The 18,488-nt window shown below is 47.0% G+C and overlaps 1 protein-coding gene across 5 annotated transcripts in view; it reads right to left on the reverse strand.

The window, feature by feature from the left end:
- Nucleotides 1-6,757: 6,757 nt before the first annotated feature.
- The window catches only part of TNC (tenascin C), a 70,947-nt gene continuing 59,216 nt past the window's right edge, over nt 6,758-18,488 (reverse strand). For all 5 annotated transcript variants that reach the window (XM_056860374.1, XM_056860376.1, XM_056860375.1 and 2 more), the window contains 7 exons: nt 16,613-16,743; nt 14,942-15,074; nt 12,898-13,049; nt 12,006-12,102; nt 11,340-11,501; nt 8,751-8,914; nt 6,758-7,019 (listed from right to left, as the gene is read on the reverse strand). In XM_056860374.1, the coding sequence (XP_056716352.1) occupies nt 6,909-7,019; nt 8,751-8,914; nt 11,340-11,501; nt 12,006-12,102; nt 12,898-13,049; nt 14,942-15,074; nt 16,613-16,743 (950 nt within the window). In that variant the 3' untranslated portion in view covers nt 6,758-6,908. The remainder of the gene's footprint in view (nt 7,020-8,750; nt 8,915-11,339; nt 11,502-12,005; nt 12,103-12,897; nt 13,050-14,941; nt 15,075-16,612; nt 16,744-18,488) is intronic.

Genomic DNA, 18,488 nt, shown 5'->3' on the forward strand with positions numbered 1-18,488 from the left:
ACTGCACGCCCCTCTGCCCGCGCAGACCCAGAAGGTGCTGGAGAAGCTGCTGTAGGGAAAGAAGGAAGGAAGGAAAGAAGGGAAGGGAGGGAGAAAGGGAAGGGAGGGGGAAGGGGAAGGAAGGGAGGGAGAGAAAGAAAGAAAAAGAGTGCACGCAGAACAGCCCGCAGCGCACAGGGCGCCGGAAGACCCTTCCCTTCCCGCGGAGGCTCGATGTCCTGCCCCGCTCCTACACACCCATGGAGGGCTGGGGCAGGTCCTGGGTGAGGGAGAAGGAGCTGGGAGAGGAAGGGTGAAGGGGCAGGAGAGGCAGAGCAGCCCAAGGAAGGCCAACAATGCAGCGGTGTGGCTCAGGCCCACCGGCCAGCCACGCCCCTCCGCCTGAACAGGCCCAGAGGGTGCCGGAGAAGCCGCCGGCCATGCCGAGTGTGGGCGTCCGGCTTCTGTTCCCTGCTCTCCCACCCGCCTGGCTGGCCGCGCACGCTCCCTCCAGCGGCGGCAATGGCGGTGGCTTCTGTGGGAGAGTCCGGGGGCCACCGCCAGTGATGTCGGAGGTTCCCCACCCCTGGGCTACAGCCTCCCCCATCCGGGGCAGGGCAGATCTGGAAAGGACAGCTGCTTGGAGGAACTGCGCATGCCGGCAGAGAGGGCTACGCGTGCCGGAAGTGGCACTCGTGCCATAGGTTCACCAACACGGGAATAGGGTTACCAGGTCCCTCTTTGCCACTGGCAGGAGGTTTTTGGGGCGGAGCCTGAGAAGGGCAGAGTTTGGGGAGGGGAGAGACTTCAATGCCGTAGAGTCCAATGGCCAAAGCGGCCATTTTCTCCTGGTGAAGTGATCTCTATTGGCTGGAGATCAGTTGTAATAGCAGGAGATCTCCAGCTAGTACGTGGGGGATGGCAACCCTACTTTAGAATGTCCAAGGGGCTATGGGGCTGGAGGAGTGAAGGTTGTGGGCAAGGAAGTATCAGAGTGGGGAGAGAAAAGGAGAGGCTGTGGCCACAAAGCGGGTTGAAGGCAAAAGGGACAGCTTTGTACTGGAGCGGGTAGGAATGTGGCAGAGGGTATGTCTTCACGTGCAGATCTGCTGGGGACCTGAAGGGAAGAGAAACCAAACTAGGGTTGCTAACCACCAGGTACTAGCTGGAGATCTTCAGCTATTACAACTGACTTCTAGGCGACAGAGGTCAGTTCCCCTGGAGAAAATGGCCGCTTTGGCTATTGGACACTATGGATTTGAGGTCCCTTACCTCCCTAAACCCCGCCCTCCTCAGGCTCCGCCCCAAAAATATCCAGGTATTTCCCAACCCTGAGTTGGCAACCCTAAACCAAACTGTGAGGGCCCAGATCATCCATGAAGGACCCATCAGCTGTCACATGAGGCTGGGTTTGGTCTGGGTTTGGTCAAAACAGAGAAAAGGAAGTATTTTTTCACACAACACATAGTTAAATTGTGGAACTCCCTGCCCCAGGATGTGGCGATGGCTGCCAACTTGGTAGGCTTCAAGAGGGGAGCGGACATATTCATGTAGGAAAGGGATATTCATGGCTACTAGTTGAAATGGATACTAGTCATGATGCATACCTATTCTCTCCAGGATCAGAGGAGCATGCCTATTATCTTGGGTGCTGTGGAACACGGGCAAGATAATGCTGCTGCAGTCGTCTGGTTTGTGGGCTTCCTGGAGGCACCTGGTTGGCCGCTGTGTGAACAGACTGCTGGACTTGATGGGCCTTGGACTGATCCAGCAGGGCCTTTCTTATGTTCTTATGTCTGAGGCGGCAGAAGGAATCCTCCTCTAGGGGTCCGTGGTGGCTCTCAGCCGATCTGCCCATGTGGTCAGAACAACAAGAGACACGCAATGAAGTTGGTGGCATTGGTGAGAGGAATGCTGTGCCATGACATAATGGAAAGTCACAATGTTTTGAATTTTAAACTGCGCTGAGAGACCATTTGCCTGGAAAACTGGATTTTTTTAAAAAAATAACAGCCATTTCACTCAACAGCCAAGAACTTGTGTGTAAAAAATGATAGTGAAGTGAAATAATCGCTTTTCCGTGGGGCTCCTGGGGGTGGGGAAGATTCAGGAAACAAAATTCTGGAGGTCCTAATCACCCATGGGGAGCGGCGTAGAGTTGGACAAAATGTTGAATTAATTCCCATACAATGGTTTAAGTTGGCAAGCAGGGAATCTTCGGTCCGCTGAAACGTAGAGATCAGCATGTCACTTCGAACTGACCCCCAGGGGATACTACTGTATTTAGACAGAGCTGGCAATTAAAAAGTGAAGTTTGTGCAGATGTATTCCTGACAGAATTAAGCAAACTTTTTTTTTTTTTAAAATGGACGGTTTGGGGCTTACAAAGGTGGAGCCAATCTGCCCTCTGCTGGTAGAAAGGAGACATACAAGGAGCTATTTTGGAGAAAAGGCTTTGCTCAGTGAAGCGCCAAAGTCCTAATTTTTTTTCTGTGGGAATCAATTTTCCCAAATCCAAGCTGTGGCTCAGAGGACTATGAATGGAAGTACAATGTGTCACTCAGCCCTGTTGTCTTTACGATTGTAAGTGGCTTCAGGGGTGCAGGCCTTGCAAAAGAAAGTTTGCAAGTGCTGCTAATTTAAAAGCTTTAAAGTGCCTCCAGTTTTGATATTGGGAGTGAGCTCTTCAGAGCTTGCGGTATGTTTCCCTAATTACTTTCACAGCTAGGGTTGCCAGCTCAAGGTTTGGAAACACCTGGAAATTTTGGGGGTGGAGCCTGAGGAGGGAGGGTTTTGAAGAGGCGAGGGACTTCAATGCCATAGAGTCCAATTGCCAAAGCGGCCATTTTCTCCAGGGGAGCTGATCTCTGTCGCCTGGACATCAGTTGTAATAGCAGGAGATCTCCAGCTACCAGCTGGAGGCTGGCAACCTTATTCACAGCTACAAGCGGTAATTAATTTATTGACCTTGATTTGTTATGGAGTTGCAGGTGAGGTCATAAAACATCAGTTTCGCCCCAGACCTTGACCCTTGTTTCTTTGTGACTCTTTCCTTTTTGCCCACTTATGTTTAGGTGATTACTTGTTCCTATTTGGACTGCGACGTTATTTTTTGAACATGGCATGTTTTGTTTGTCTCTGAAAGCCAGCAAATCTTTGAGATGAGATACTGGTAATTATGGGCTTTGCAAACTAATTAGAGTGCTTTAGCCAGATAGGTTATTTCTGATACTTAAGGAGTAGGAAGTAGGGAGGAGAAGGAGTAGGGTGCCACCTCTGTCCACTGCCTATCTGCCCCCCTTTCAGGAATGGGCTGCAAGTCATGTTTAAAAACACCTTCAGTAAGTTAGATTATCCTCATAATGAACTGTTAAGCCCCCTGTTGGTAAATAGACTGAATGTCTCAGATTCTTTTAATGTTCTCTATTTATTGAACAATCGTTCACCCCAAATCTTGGAGACGGTGGCTCAGTTTTTAAAGTTTGTTTTAAAAGCCCGCCAAACAGCTAATTAGATGGCAATACCAACAAACTGTATTTCATAGAATCACAGAATCATAGAGTTGGAAGGGACCACCAGTGTCATTTAGTCCAACCCCCTGCACAATGCACGACATTCACAACTACCTCCCCCCCACACCTAGTGACCAGAAGATGGCCAAGATGCCCTCCCTCTCATCATCTGCCTAAGGTCACAGAATCAGCATTGCTGACAGATGGCCATCTAACCTCTTCTTAAAAACCTCCAGGGAAGGAGAGCTTACCACCTCCCGAGGAAGCCTGTTCCACTGAGGAACCGCTCTGTTAGAAAAATCTTCCTAATGTCTAGATAGAAACTCTTTTGATTTAATTTCCACCCGTTGGTTCTGGTCCGACATTCTTGGGCAACAGAAAACAATTCGGCACCATCCTCAATATGACAGCCCCTCAAGTACTTGAACATAGTTACCCTATCCCCTTTCCGTCTTCTCCTCTTCGGGCTAAACATACCCAGCTCCTTCAACCTTTCCTCATAGGACTTGGACTCCAGACCCCTCACCATCTTTGTTGCCCTCCTCTGGACACGTTCCAGCTTGTCTACATCTTTTTAAAATTGTGGTGTCCAAAACTGAACACAGTACTCTAGTTGAGGTCTAACCAGAGCGGAGTAAAGCAATACCATCACTTTGCGTGATCTGGACACTATACTTCTGGACACTTTATCAATGTAACCGCCTTTTAACCATTTTATAAAGGGCACCTTTTAACCTTTCAATTTCTTTTGTAACCTTTTGAAGTGTATTTTATTGTATGACAATAAAAGAATGATGATGATGATGATAATGATTTTTTAAAAAGTTAGATTATCATTCATTTGCTGAATAGCTGGGGGAAAGACATCATTCACAAACCTATCACAAGGTAGCCAACCCAACTAATATTTACATCAGTGATACTGCTCATACAGCCAATTCGGCTCTGAACATTGTTACTCCAACTCATATGCAATCAAATACTAAAACTGTTCACTAGAGTTGCTCATAAAAAAAGACAAAAGATTAGTACCAAATATTGCTCCCCGCCACACCAACAAATGAATCAGCCTTATACCAGCTCAGCAGCACTGTCTACTAGGATTGTGCATATTGATAAACCTGAACCGAAAATAAACATGAAATCAGCCGTTTTGGCAATATTTGGGCTTCAGGTTTACTGAACGCCAAAACCTGAGGATCTTCCTGAAGTCAAATAGGCGCTTCCCAAAAAAGCCGAGTAATTTTTTGGCTTTTTCGGGTTTGGCTATTTGCTCAGAGGCACGGCTCTGTGCTTTCTCCCATTTCCCCCCTTTTGAGATGGGGATCACGTAATCAGAGCCAACTTGGTCTGACCAACCATCAGTGTATTAATCTGGATCAAGCATAATTTTTTTTTTTTTAAGACAGGGCTCACCAAGTCCCATCCAGAGGGATATACCCTCCAATTAAAAAGAGCCAACATCAACAGCTGCTGACCACCAGGCTTCCGAAGGAGTTTTCTTCATCCACACGGATGAGCAATCTCCTTCAGACAGCCCCAGTGGTCGAGACTTCGGCTGGCTCCGATCTCACTACCCCTCAAAAAAACCCTCTCAAACGGAAGGTTGCCCTGAGAACAGGTTTTGTTTCCCTGCACCATGGCCTTCTCTTGAAATCAGATTTTTGATGACCACAATAAAGGACTGTTCACAGGATGCTGTTTGCCACCAAAAGAAATGTTTTCCGTGCCTTATATTTCTTGCATTTAAGCCTTTTTTTTCCATTTGGAAGCTGATTTGCATGGACATCATGCTATTCGCCCCTGATACCAAGGGAGCCCCCAGACTTCGAGGTGCCAGCCTGGCAACTGGCTCTTTCCGCCAGTCCTCGGCAACACTAAACTTCTGAATCTGAAACCGATGAACAGCTTAGCTTGCAAATTCCTGGAGGATGGGGGTGACCACTTTGTGGGCCCATAAAATTGGACCCCCTGCCCTAAAGTTCACCAAACGTCAGTGACCGTCTAAGTAGAGTTCCTTGCAGCCACGCTGTAAATTTGGCAACTTTACCTCCAAAAATGCTCCCACAGAAGCTTTGAAAAAAAATCCCCACAGACTATAATGGGCCTGAATTTTTTGGTAAACACGGTAATAAGCCAAATGCTGATATTTACTGGTATGGAGTATTCGGCTTATTCCAGGTTTACTGAAAAAGATCGGGCCCAATAAATCTGAACCCAATTTTTTTTTTTTTTTTTGCACAACCCTACTGCCTATTATCTTAGGTGCTGTGGAACACAGGCAGGATGGTGCTGCTGCAGTCGTCTTGTTTGGGGGCTTCCTGGAGGCACCTGGTTGGCCACTGTGTGAACAGACTGCTGGACTTGATGGGGCCTTGGTATGATCCAGCAGGGCTTTTCTTATGTTCTCATGTACTCTGACTGGCTACAGCTCTTACAAGGTCACTGGAAGAGACCGGCCTTCCCTGTCACCTGCTACTAGAGATCCTTTAACTGGGGATTTGGGGTCTTGAACCACAAACATTCTGAATCGAAAGAGCAGGTAATCTGCCATTGAATTATGTTCCTTCCCTAATACACTGAGCCCTTTGCCCCCCACCCCCTTCCCCGTGCTCCAAACAATGCAATGCATGAAAAAAAAACACCTGGAAATTTCCGTAAAAGTAAAATTGTGCTTTTATTTATTTTTAAAAAAGGAAATGTACAATCAGACACTGTCCTGCTGTGTTTTGGAAAGCATGGATATCTTTTAAAATAAAAAAGACGACAAAACGTAGCTTATTATTATCATCATTATTATTTTCCCTTTTTCCATTATATTAATAATATTAATTTTTAGGCTGAAATTTTCAAAATGGACAGCTCGTTTCCATTCTCTTTCCTCTGTGGTGCCATATATATATAAACACATATATATACACACACACACTCACACACACACACATATATTAAGAAAGTTTCTCGATGACCTAAGAAACCTCTGTGGCAACTCATTAGAGTCATGAAAATAACTTGCATGTTGCTGTAAGCGAGGGCTGGTTTGCAGACTACCATATTGTTTCCTTGCTGCCTCTGGAGACATCCTCAAAGTCAACGAGAACCCACTAAGAAAAAGGACTGCGTAGAAACCCTCCCCCTTCCCCAACACCCCTGGAGATTGTCGTCTTTGGTGCAAAGAAAGCCAGCTACGGACATAAAAAAGGGCTGCTCGGTCGAGTGTGCTACGTTTGAGTAAGGCTTTCCCACCCCTGCCCTCCCAATGAAATTGTCAAAGGAGCCAATGTCAGGCCAAGCAACGCTGAGACTTTGGTAAGGTTCCCACCTTCCTTGCTGATTTCCCTTCCCCAATTTTCTGGAAAAAAAACCACCCCTTCTCTTGACCATTCTCTCTCTTTCTCTCCACCACCCACGGAGTGTTTAGGCTCTCTTCCGTCTCCCTTCTAGATTCCGAAAGCTGTAGGGTCTTAGTTTCATCTCTGCAAACTGGATGGAATATTCGTGCCCCTTCCAATGGAACCAATTGACACCCTGGAAGAGATAAAAGTTGGCATGTGATAACAGTTAAGTAATAAAAAGACATAAAGTAGTTATTTGCAAGTGAGAATGGCATCTGAAGGCGTAAAGGGTGATTGAGAGCTAATCTCAGTCGCATATTCGCTACCTAACAAGGGAAGTGTTAACTCATAACCTTACTCTTCTCCCCACACTACAACCTTGGCATCCCAAGACTACCACTCCACCAAACAAAGTTGGATGCCTTCCTCCAGCCTTCCTAAGAAGCCTTCCTCCAACTTAAATAGCTCTTCAGACATTTAAGTTGGAGACAATTCACATAGGCTGGAGAAGGTTCCTTATGCTGCAGGATCTTCCTCAAACTTAAGTCAGGATACTACCCATTTACTGGCAAAGTACATCTTGTCTGTTTTTTTTTCAAAGCCTTTGAAAACTTGTTAAAACCGTCCTGTTTCAACAGGCATTTGGGCTCAGCTAATATAGGCAGCACGAAAAGAGGAATAATAGAATTATAGAGTTGGAAGGTACCACTAGGGTCATCTAGTCCAACCCCCTGCACAATGCAAGAAATTCACACTACCTCCTCCACACACACTCAGTGACCTCTACTCCATGCCCAGAAGATGGCCAAGATGCCCTCCCTCTCATGATCTGCCTAAGATCATAGAATCTGCACTGCTGACAGATGAACCAACATGAGGTGGATTGACTCTATAAAGGAAGCCACAGCCCTCATTCTGCAAGACCTGAGCAAGATATTTTGGAGGACATTAATTCATAGGGTCACCATGAGTTGGAAGTCACTCAACAGCACTTAACACACACAATAATGGTTACAGCCTGCCCCATTCTCCCAACCGATGCATACTTTGGCTTGGATCCCATGATAGTAGAGCGTTCCTCCAGCAGAAAAGATATGTTCCACCGGAGCAACACTCCTTGCGCCAAACAAAGACTTCACCATTAGCACACTGTAATCATAAGAGCCAACCCATTCACAACAAATCACATTTGGAGAGCATTTCTCCAATGATATAAATAATGCCTATCATGTGAATGGGCTAGTCCTGCGCATTGATTAAGCCATCAAATGTCCTGGGAGCTACACTTCCCAGTATGGACTAGGTGTCTCAGTCGCTGATAGAAGAGGCAGGGCACTGGTGAGAAACAAGGAGGCAGGAAGGAGGACGAGAAAGAGGGACAGAGATCTTTCCTGCCTACCAACCTGCTAGCTGGTCCAACTGCCACTTATCACTGCCAAAGTATTGGCAAAGCAGTGGGTAAAAGAGGCTGGGGTTGAAAATTGGGAGGTTTGGCTTCTTCAGTAATATCAGTGGGAATGGAATGTGATTTCAAGTGCTTGTAGTCAGGCTAGGGATAACCCAAGGTGTATACCAATTTGGGTTGCATGCCTCAATTTACCTGAGTACAAGCCAACACTGATATTTGGAAAGGTTGAAACATTGTGTTAGAAAAAGCACAGCAATACAGATTGAAAATGCATTTGAGAACAGGAGAGCTGCTGAGACCCATCCCTAAGAATTATGTATTCAACACAGGCATTAAATCAAAATCTCCCTGTGGTTTGAAAGGTTCACTTCTCTGGTGATTTCAAGAGAAGCTTCTTACCCAACAGGGTGGTGGTAAATAGACCAACTTCCTGAAAAGCAAGTCGGCCTTCTGGTTTACCTCATCTTTCCCAAATGTCTCAGTGCAGTCAGAAGAACCTTGAGCTGACCCACTCACCTGGCTGTGGCTGTTGTCCCCATATCTGCCCATCAGGTTGACTCGGTGGCAGTTCTTGTACCAGAAGGCTCCTTTGTACGACAAAGCGCAGTTAGTGATGGCTGAGTCGTGGTCTTTATCAAAAGTGGAAAAGGACCGTCCGTTGTGGTAGGTCATGGAATCACCTGTGAGGGAGGGAAGGGGGACATGGATTAAATCTCCATAAAGATGATATCCTTCCAGAAGAAGGACAGCAGGGACACTGATACATAGTGGTGACAAAACGTCAAAAGGCATGCATTTGGAGGTCAGAGGATTCCCCTGGTTCCATTCCTTCATCATTGCATAATTTTGCTCTGCCCTGCATGTTTTCAATGATACTTTTAATCTACTGTAGCCTAATTTTGTGCACAAGTAGGGGACCTGCAAGGAACTCATTGGGGAAGGTAATCCCATCTCCTCATTGGTCCTCACCTTCTGCCTCTTCTTCTTCTGTTCCTGGCAAGGAAACTTGGGATCTACTGCCTATATTCTGAAATGGTATAGTCCTAGCAAGGCTATGCCACGTTCTGAAATGGCACTGCGTCCAGGTATTCTGAACATCTTGCCAGCGCATAAACTGGTTGTGGTCTCCCAGATTCCTAGGGCAAAAACAACCCTATGTTGTTAGTCTAGCAGAGATTCGGAGGGCGGAGGGTGGTGGTAAAGGGAGAAAAAAAATCAAAGAGAGATTGCATGATTTAGCCTGCTGCATTTGTCGGAAAGCAGACTCCGTCTTTGACAACATTTTCCAGGCTTTGTGGAACAGTCTACAGTTTGTTACAAATGGAGGCCGCCAAGCACATTCTTGGCATCCTGGGCCATGGCACTCACTATTGTAAACCATCTCGGTGACAGGTGATTAGAGCTTCCCACGAGACCTGGCTCTGCTCAGCAGGTGTGTTTACGTTCCAGGAGAAGCCTGCCGTAAAAAGTGGCATTTTGTTTGGCGTGGGGAGGATTAAAAATGGAAACTACATACCAAAACGTCATGATGCAAAAGGGACTTCCAGAAGAGGCGGCGCACCAGTATCACCTGGCGAACGGCCACCTCAGCGTGCAGTCTGCAAAAGACGAGCAGGGGCCGGGGCCCCATCGCAGAAGTGCTAAGCTGGCCGTTGGGTGGCGAATGTGTGAGTGGCTGTGAGTCTCACTGGGGAAATGTGTAAGGTTGCCAGGCCCCTCTTTGCCATCGGCGGGAGGTTTTTGGGGTGGAGCCTGGGGAGGGCGGGGTTTGGGGAGGGGAGGGACTTCAATGCCATGGACTCCAATTGCCAAAGTGGCCATTTTCTCCAGGTGAACTGATCTCTATCGGCTGGAGATCGCTGTAATAGCAGGAGATCTCCAACTATTGCCTGGAGGTTGGCAACCCTAGCAATGTGGCTTAGGGGGATTGTGGAGAGGGGGTGCAAAAGCCGCATTTCTGTCTGAATGGAGCGTATCTAGAAAGCCAATGTCAGAGGGCTGGACTAGAGAGACTCGAGTTCAAATCCCCACTCAGCCAGGAAGCTCCTTGGAGGGCCTTCGTCAGTCGCTTTCTTGCAATCCAGTCTTCCTCACAGAGTTGTTGTAAGGGTAAAATGCAGGAAGGGAGAGCTGTCTATCCCACCCTCCCTTCCAAGGAGCTCTGGGAAGTCTCCATGTTTTCCCCACCCTCCAGTTTATCCTCCCAACAAACCTGTGAGGTAGACAGGGCTTCAGTTTGGAACTGTATACATTAAATGTCCAAAGTATACCGAAAATAATTGTCTTCTATAATGTGAATAGTTGGCATAGTATAACAGGTGAGAGAGTAAGCTATGAATCAAGGTATCACTCTGCCTCATATCTTTCATTTGGGGATATCACTGCTGGCCTACTTCGCTGGGTAGTTGTATTAGATGATTGAGACAATGTACCTGGAGTGCTTTCAATAAGCACTTATGAATGCTATAGTTTACTTTTAATATTGACTAGTTAACTGTGGTGAATATGAGTTGAGAGCCAGCATGGTGTAGTGGTTAAGAGTGGTGGACTCTAATCTGGAGAACCACGTTTGATTCCCACTCCTCCACATGAGCGATGGACTCTAATCGGGTGAACCAGGTTGGCTTCCCCACTCCTACAGATGAAGCCTGCTGGGTGGCCTTGGCCTAGTCACAGTTCTCTTTGAACTCTCTCGGCCTCACATACCTCACAAGGTGTCTGTTGCAGGGAGAGGAAGGGAAGGCAATTGTAAACTGGTTTGATTCTCCTTGAAATGTAGGGAAAATCAGCATATAAAAACCAACTCTTCTTCAGTCAGGTAGCCCCGGATTTAATTCTTGCCCCCCCCCCCACCAAGTTACTAAGTGGTCTTTGACAAGCCCTTGTTTCCTCAGCCTTCTGTCTACAGTATGGGTATAATCCCAGAAATGGCCTACCTTACAGGGAAGGAGTAAAAATTTCTGTGATAATGGCTGTTAAGCACTCTGAATACAGGGAGAAATGCAGATCATTGTTATAAAGTTCACTTTGAGACCTGGCTCTGCAATAATGTGACAAGAGGGGGATTAAGTTTTGGATCCTTCTCGTTGTAGGCTGAAAACGCACCTGCCGTGCCACTGTATCCATCCACTTTCAGCCGGTAGCGCGATCTGGCGTCTCCCACACTAAACTTATCATAAAGGGCATAAGCAGTCTCGTTGTGGTCACGCAAATCCACCCGCAACTCATACTGGCCCTGGGAGGTGATCTTGTGAAGCTTGTCCAGACCTATGGGGAACAGAAAATGAATATGCAGTGTTTTCCAGCGTTATTTTGCCTGATCACACTTTTCATGACACTAGTCCTGGTGGAACAAGAACCACATTGACAGATGGAGAGTAGCCAGGCTTAAACTGCAGGAATTTATACTTTTTTGTTGTAGCAATGAAGATAAAACTGTTTGCTAGAGACTCCGAGGTGGCGGGAAATCCATAATGATAACATCCCTTGCCATTTCATGGATAAAAATCTCCAACCTTGGAGGGTTTTTAAAAGGCCCTCAAGTACCTCCGTTCTTTAAAGGATGGGTAGAACCCAATCCTCGTCCTTATAATAATGGTCTCTGCCACTCTCTTACTCCCCAAAATTAGTTTTCTAGAGATGCCCTTGGTCTGAGCCCTGGAACCAATGTAACCCAGCAGAAGCTGTTTTCACCGCAGGGATCAGAGTAGGTGCTTGCCCCGAGTGGACATCTTTTTGTGGTGCGAGAAGAAGTATTTGGTGGTGACCCACCTATCCAAAATTCTTTCTTGGGATCTCCAAAGCCAGCTTCATAAGTCCTCCAGTTCTGGTAGAAATCCTGTCCTCCATCCTGCCTTCTTAAAAAGATCTGTTAGATCAAACGAACAATGTTATATTAGGGCAAATTATGGCCCAGTGCATACATATGGCCCTGGTAGGGTTGTCAGCTCCAGGTTGGGATATACCTGGAGATGTTGGAAGTACAGCCAGAGGAAGGTATGGTTTGGGGAGGGAAGGGACTTCAATGAGGTAGAATTAGGGTTGCCAGGTTGGGAAATACCTGGATATTTTAGGAGTGAAGCCTGAGAAGGGAGGATTTTGGGGAGCGGCGGGACTTCAATTGGGTAGAATGCCATAGAGCCCATCTTCCAAAACAGCCATTTTCTCCAGGTTAACTGATCTCTTTCGTTGGAGATCAGTTGTAATAGTGGGAGTTCTCCTGCCACAACCTGGAGGTTGGCAACCCTAGGTAGAATGCCATAGAGTCCACCTCCCAAAGTGGCCCTTTCCCCCAGGTGAACTGATTTCTATCTCCTGGAGATCAGTTGTAATCGCAGGAGATCTCCAGCTACCACCTGGAGGTTGGCAACCCGAGGCCCTGGGCAGCTTCTCTTCCAGCCTTCAAGCTGCTTGACAATTTGTTAGGAGCACAGGCCTGTGGCAAGCAGCATTGGCTAGTGGGGATGGGGCCATGGCTCAGTAGGAGAACATCTGGGCCCAGGTTTAATCCCAAGAAACTCCCGTGTAAAGGGTCCAGGTAGCAGGTGATGTGAAAATCCCCTATGCTGAAGAGCCACGGCCAGTCGGGGGCTGTATCTTGGCCTGCTCCAATTGTTTATGCTCTCTAAGGATGTTTTCATTCCCTTTGTCAGCTCATACTCACAATCCATCCACCTCCATCAGAAGTCATGTCGCAGAACACCTGTAGAGGCTGGGACTGGTCACCATTCACATATATGGTGTAGAGGCCAGATGCTGTCTCTCCATTCAGAAGAGCCTGAGAGCAGTCTCGGGGGTAAGGGTAAAGAAGGCCAGCTGGAATGGGGGGGACAAAGCAGAGAATCAGGCCCTGAGAAATGGAGATGCTTCACAAATTCTCCTTTACCAAATTGTTGTGAGCCAGCATGGTGTAGTGGTTAAGAACCGTGGGATTCTAATCCGGAGAACCGAGTTCGATTCTCCATTCCTCCACATGAAGCCTGCTGGGTGACCTTGGGTCAGTCACCGTTCTCTCCGAACTCTCTCAGCCCATGTGGAGGCAGGCAACGGCAAACCACCTCTGAATGTCTCTTGCCTTGAAAACCCTATGGGGTTGCCATAAGTTGGCTGTGACTTGATGGCACACATGCACACATACACCAAATTGTTCCCCAAATGCTGGAGTTCCAAACTGTCTGATCATTTTCCCCCAAACGGAATTCATGTCTTATGAAACTCCACAGACTTATTTTTCTAAGAAGCAGAGTGCTCTGGGGGCATGGTTTGCCACACTCTGAAATTCTTCCCTGTTTTCCACCCTCCTCAAGCGAACATGGAGTGTTGCTGAAATATTGCTAAAAAAAAAAAGCAATCTTGAAGAGATTCTATGTGCAGTTACACCAAGGCCATTTATGCATGAGAGGTTTTGCCTTGGATTTGCAGCTCTCTAGATGCACATTTTCCCCATCCAAATGCTCAAAACTCAAAAATAAGCCCCCATGCAGAGTTTTGAGAATTCAGATTGGGAAATGTGCATCTAGAGAGTGGCAAATCCAAGGCAAAACGTTCCATGCATAAATGGCCTGTTTCCTTTTGCATCTTGTACAGATGTTCACAAGTGCACTAGCAAAACAAAAAGACTCTTGATACAACCATACATACAAACCCATCAAATATTCCTTTTTTTGCCCAGTTCTATGGACAACTCCGGGTTGCCAGCTCCGGGTTGGGAAATAACTGGAGATTTTGAGGATGGAGCCTGAGGAGGGTGGGGTTTGGGGGAGGGGGTGACTTCACTGGGGTAGAATGCCATAGAGTCCACCTCCCAAAGTGGCCATTTTCTCCAGGGGAAATGATCTCTGTCACCTGGAGATCAGTTGTCATCCTGGGAGATCTCCAGCCACCACCTGGAGGCTGGCACCCCTAGCTACTACCGGGGAGGCCCACATTCGAGTTCCCGTTCAGTTGTGAACTTCCCAGGTGGCCTCGGAGCAGTCACTTGCTCTCAGCTTAATCTACCTCATAAGGCTGTTCTGGCCTAATGAGGACTGAACGCTCTCCAGAGGGGATAGAATGATGAGTGCACAGGGTTACCAACTCTGGCTTAGAAAAGGTCTGGAAATTCGGAAGAAGAAGAAGAGTTGGGTTTTTTGCCCCGCTTTTCTCTACCTTTAAGAGTCTCAAAGCGGCTTCTAATCGACTTCCCTTCCCCTCCTCACAACAGATGCCTTGTGAGGTAGGTGAGGCTGAGAGAGTTCTGAGAGAACTGTGACTGGCCCAAGGTCACCCAACAGGCTTCATGTGTAGGAGGCAGGGACACAAACCTGGTTCTCCAGATCAGTATCCACCGCTCTTAATCACTACACAATGCTGGCTCCCACGCTGGAGACTGTGCCTGAGGAGTATGGCGTTTAGGAAGGGGAGGGGGCCCTGCAAGGATGTGATGCAACGGAGCCCACCCATTGAAGCTGCCATTTCCTCCAGGGAAACTGATCTCTGGAGTCTTTAGAACAGTTGCTATTTTAGGAGAGCTCCAGGTGCCACCTGGAGGTTGGTAACCATGTGAACACAGCTGAGCACCAATGCAAAGGGGAAGGGAGGATTGGTCTGCTCGAGACACTGAGAGCTGAGCTGATAGTGGATGGAGAGATTTTGGGGAGTGGGGTGTGGTTTACCAATGATTCCCCCCTCCCACTTTCCCCCGTGGGCCCTCAGCTTGTATATCGTACTTGTGGTGAACACTGCCTGGATGATCTTGCTCTTCAGGCTTTGGTTGAGTGCTTGCAATTTCACTGTGTATTGGGTGGATGGGCTGAGGTCCGACAAGCTGTAGGAAGTGGATTCGGGTCCCAGTATGACTTCCTGAAGGGAGAATCAATAATAGAGGGCCACTTTTTGTCAAGAAACCATACGGACAGAAAAACGCATACATTTTTTACACATTCCGATGCCCTTCGGTGAATCATTCATGCAATTTTAAGAAAACAATTTCAACGATTGATTGATGAAGTCACCGCTGTTCCCACTGCATCCTTCCCACACTCCTCAGAAGTATAAGAGGGGATATCTGGTAATGAATGTTTCATGTGGTAATGTTCAAGGGCTGCTGCTTAAGAAGCAGGCTGGGCAGGAGTTAATATGGCCCATACATGCTCTAAATGCAGTTGCAGGCCTGTAGCACATCAAATATTTAAGCACACTATTTCCCCCCCACCATTGTGGCATCCTTAGGAGTATGACTGGAGTAAAAGGAGAGCCAGCCCATTTCTGAAAGAAATCATTTCACTTCTTAGAAGCCTGTCCAAAATAGCATTCAAGGCCTTTCCATTTGGCGTGATGATTTGTCTGCGAGATGCCAGAACTTTCTTTTCTTTTAATGCTCTGGTTTTAAAGTCTGCATTAAGGTTTAATAGGTTTGCTGTAACCACCTTAAGTACTGTGATTGGAAGTATGGGGAAAGAAAAAGAGAGACAGAGAGACACACAGAGAGAGAGAGAGAGAGAGAGAAAGAGAGAGAGAGAAAGAGAGAAAGAGAGAAAGAGAGAAAGAGAAAGAAAGAAAGAAAGAAAGAAAGAAAGAAAGAAAGAAAGAAAGAAAGAAAGAAAGAAAGAAAGAAAGAAAGAAAGAAAGAAAGAAAGAAAGAAAGAAAGAGAGAGAGAAAGGAAGGAAGGGAGGAAGGGAGGAAGGAAGAGAAGAGAAGAGAAGAGAAGAGAAGAGAAGAGAAGAGAAGAGAAGAGAAGAGAAGAGAAGAGAAGAGAAGAGAGTGAACAGAGAAAAAGAAAGAAAGAAAAAGAACAAAATAAAAATGGCTTGATTCAGACATAATGGCAAAAAATGTTATTTATATGATTAAAGCGGTTATATCCTGCACTTCCAACCTGGTCAAAATTCCCAAAGTGGCTTACAATTCATTAAACACCTTTAATAATAATAATAATAAAAAACAATCACCAGCAGTAACGCGATGTAGGATTAAAAAGGGCTGAATCCAATGTGCGAAGGCAGTTCACATTTTCAGTTTTGGGGGTGTAGAAATGTATCCTTGTGTGTGTGTGTGTGTGTGTGTGTGTGTGTGTGTGTGTGTGCTGTTCTTGGGAGTCTTTTGGTTTCACCCAGTTTTTCATCGCTGGCATTCTTAATTTGTTTCTTTCATGGCATTTCTTACACCATCTTTACAGCATTTATATGTTACTTGCCAATGATATGCAACTGGCACAAAATAATGTTCCATTTGCAAACAGGAAAAAGGGGCAGGGGTGTGGGAAAATAATAAAAATGAAGCAAAAAAGCAGTAGAGAATTTTGATTCGAACAAGTAGGACTATGACATTTGGAAGTGTCTTTAAATTAATGCTCTCTGTGACCGATGTTGCATATCACCATATGAGCAAGGCTGCTTACCTTGACTTTGCCATCAATGGACTCATAGATGAGGAGGTAACCAGTAACAGAAGCACGGGGAGGCCTCCAGGTCAGTAATGCTGTTTCAAACTGGACATCAGTGGCCGTCAGATCCCTTGGAGCATCAAGGCCTAGCAAAAAACCCAGAAAGCTGTGGGCGCATCATCAACCAGAGGGGATGGAGTCAAATAAGTACAAATCTCCTTGTGTTTAAAATGAAGTCTGTGGACAAGTGTTTCCCAAAATGTATCGGGAAAGCCTGGAAGTTCCCTTGATAACTCTGAGCAGAGATGTATTGTTATGTACATGGACCGGCACACGGATGCTTGGAACACTGTCTCACAGGCATACAACTCTCGGTTGCAGAGGGAGTGAGCCGATATGGGAGGGGTCATTGTGGGGCCACAGAGCCCCCAGCACGGACTGATCACGGGGCTTCTATGCTCAGGGAAAGGGTATAGCTTGGAATCCCGAACGGTGTGGTTAGTCAGGATGGGAGTGGACAGGATCTGAAAAAAAGGAGAGGGCTATTCATGGCTACTAATAAAAATGAATACTAATCATGATGCAAACCTATTGACTCCAGGATTAGAGGAGCATGCCTATTATATTAGGTAGGGCTGTTGATTCGGTTCGGCCCGAACTGAAAATCAGCCGAATTTCCCCTGATTCGGTGGTTTTTAGTTCGGGAGGAACCGAACTCAAAACTGGCGGGCAACCGGGGAGCCGAATTCAGCAAGTTCGGGGGTTCGCGAATAAATCCGGCAAATTCGGGGCCGTCAGTAAGCAGCATAACCGTCAGTAAGCAGCATTCTCCTCCCCCGGCCAATCGGTGGCCAAGCTGGGTCTTCTTCTGGCCAATCAGTCAGGATTGAGTACTGGAGGAATCAGCTGATGTGCGGCCCGGCCAGGGAGAGAGAGAGAGAGAGCGCGAAATCCTCGTGTGTGTGTGTGGGGGGGGGTGCTTGTGCACATTCGCGCCTTTCTGTGGCTGCAGGGGGCATATTTTTTGGGGAACAGACACAAAACTTTCAGTGGAGCTTCAGATGAAGCTTCTTAAGATACCCCCAAGTTTTGTAAACATTGGGTCAGGGGGTCCCGAGATATGGGCTCCCCCTTTTTCTTTCCATGGCTGCAGGGGGCGCATTTTTGGGGGTACAGACCCCAAACTTTCAGTGGAGCTTCAGATGAAGCTTCTTAAGATACCCCCCAAGTTTTGTAAACATTGGGTCAGGGGGTCTTGAGATATGGGCTCTCCCCCTTTTCCCTCCCCCCTTTTTCCATTTATGTGGCTGCAGGGGGCGCTTTTTTGGGGATATAGCCCCCAAACTTTCAGCATAGCTTCAGACAATCATTCTTAAGATACCACCCAAGTTTTGTAAAGATGGGTTCAGTGGGGGCAGAAATATCACCCCCCTTTTCTCTTTCCTTGGCTGCAGGGGGCTCATTTTTGGGGGTGCAGATCCCAAACTTTGAGCGGAGTTTCAGACAAGTGTTCTTAAGAGACCACCCAAGTTTTGTGAACATTGGGTCAGGGGGTCCCGAGATATGGGCTTTCCCCTTTCCCCTTTCCCCTATTGGGATGAATGGATCAGCCGATCCTGTGTGTGCATCTCCAGAGCAAAACGTCCCATGCCTAATTGGAATCATCTTGGATTACAAGTCCTCCCCAGCCCCTCCTGATGGAACAGAAGACAGCCACAGTAAGACCCCTTTGGGGGCTTTAATCTATAATTTTTCTCCTGTGTATGTGTGTGTGTGTGTGTGTGGGAAAGCAGAGTCTCTGTGTGTGTGGGGAGGGAGCAGTTTCTGTGGGTGGGGGGGAAGTCAAAGGGGGCCTTCGTCGGTTCTGCCTGGGGTGTGTGTTCCCCCTCGA

The sequence above is a fragment of the Euleptes europaea genome, chromosome 14 (assembly GCF_029931775.1).
Source record: "Euleptes europaea isolate rEulEur1 chromosome 14, rEulEur1.hap1, whole genome shotgun sequence".
Taxonomy (NCBI): domain Eukaryota; kingdom Metazoa; phylum Chordata; class Lepidosauria; order Squamata; family Sphaerodactylidae; genus Euleptes; species Euleptes europaea.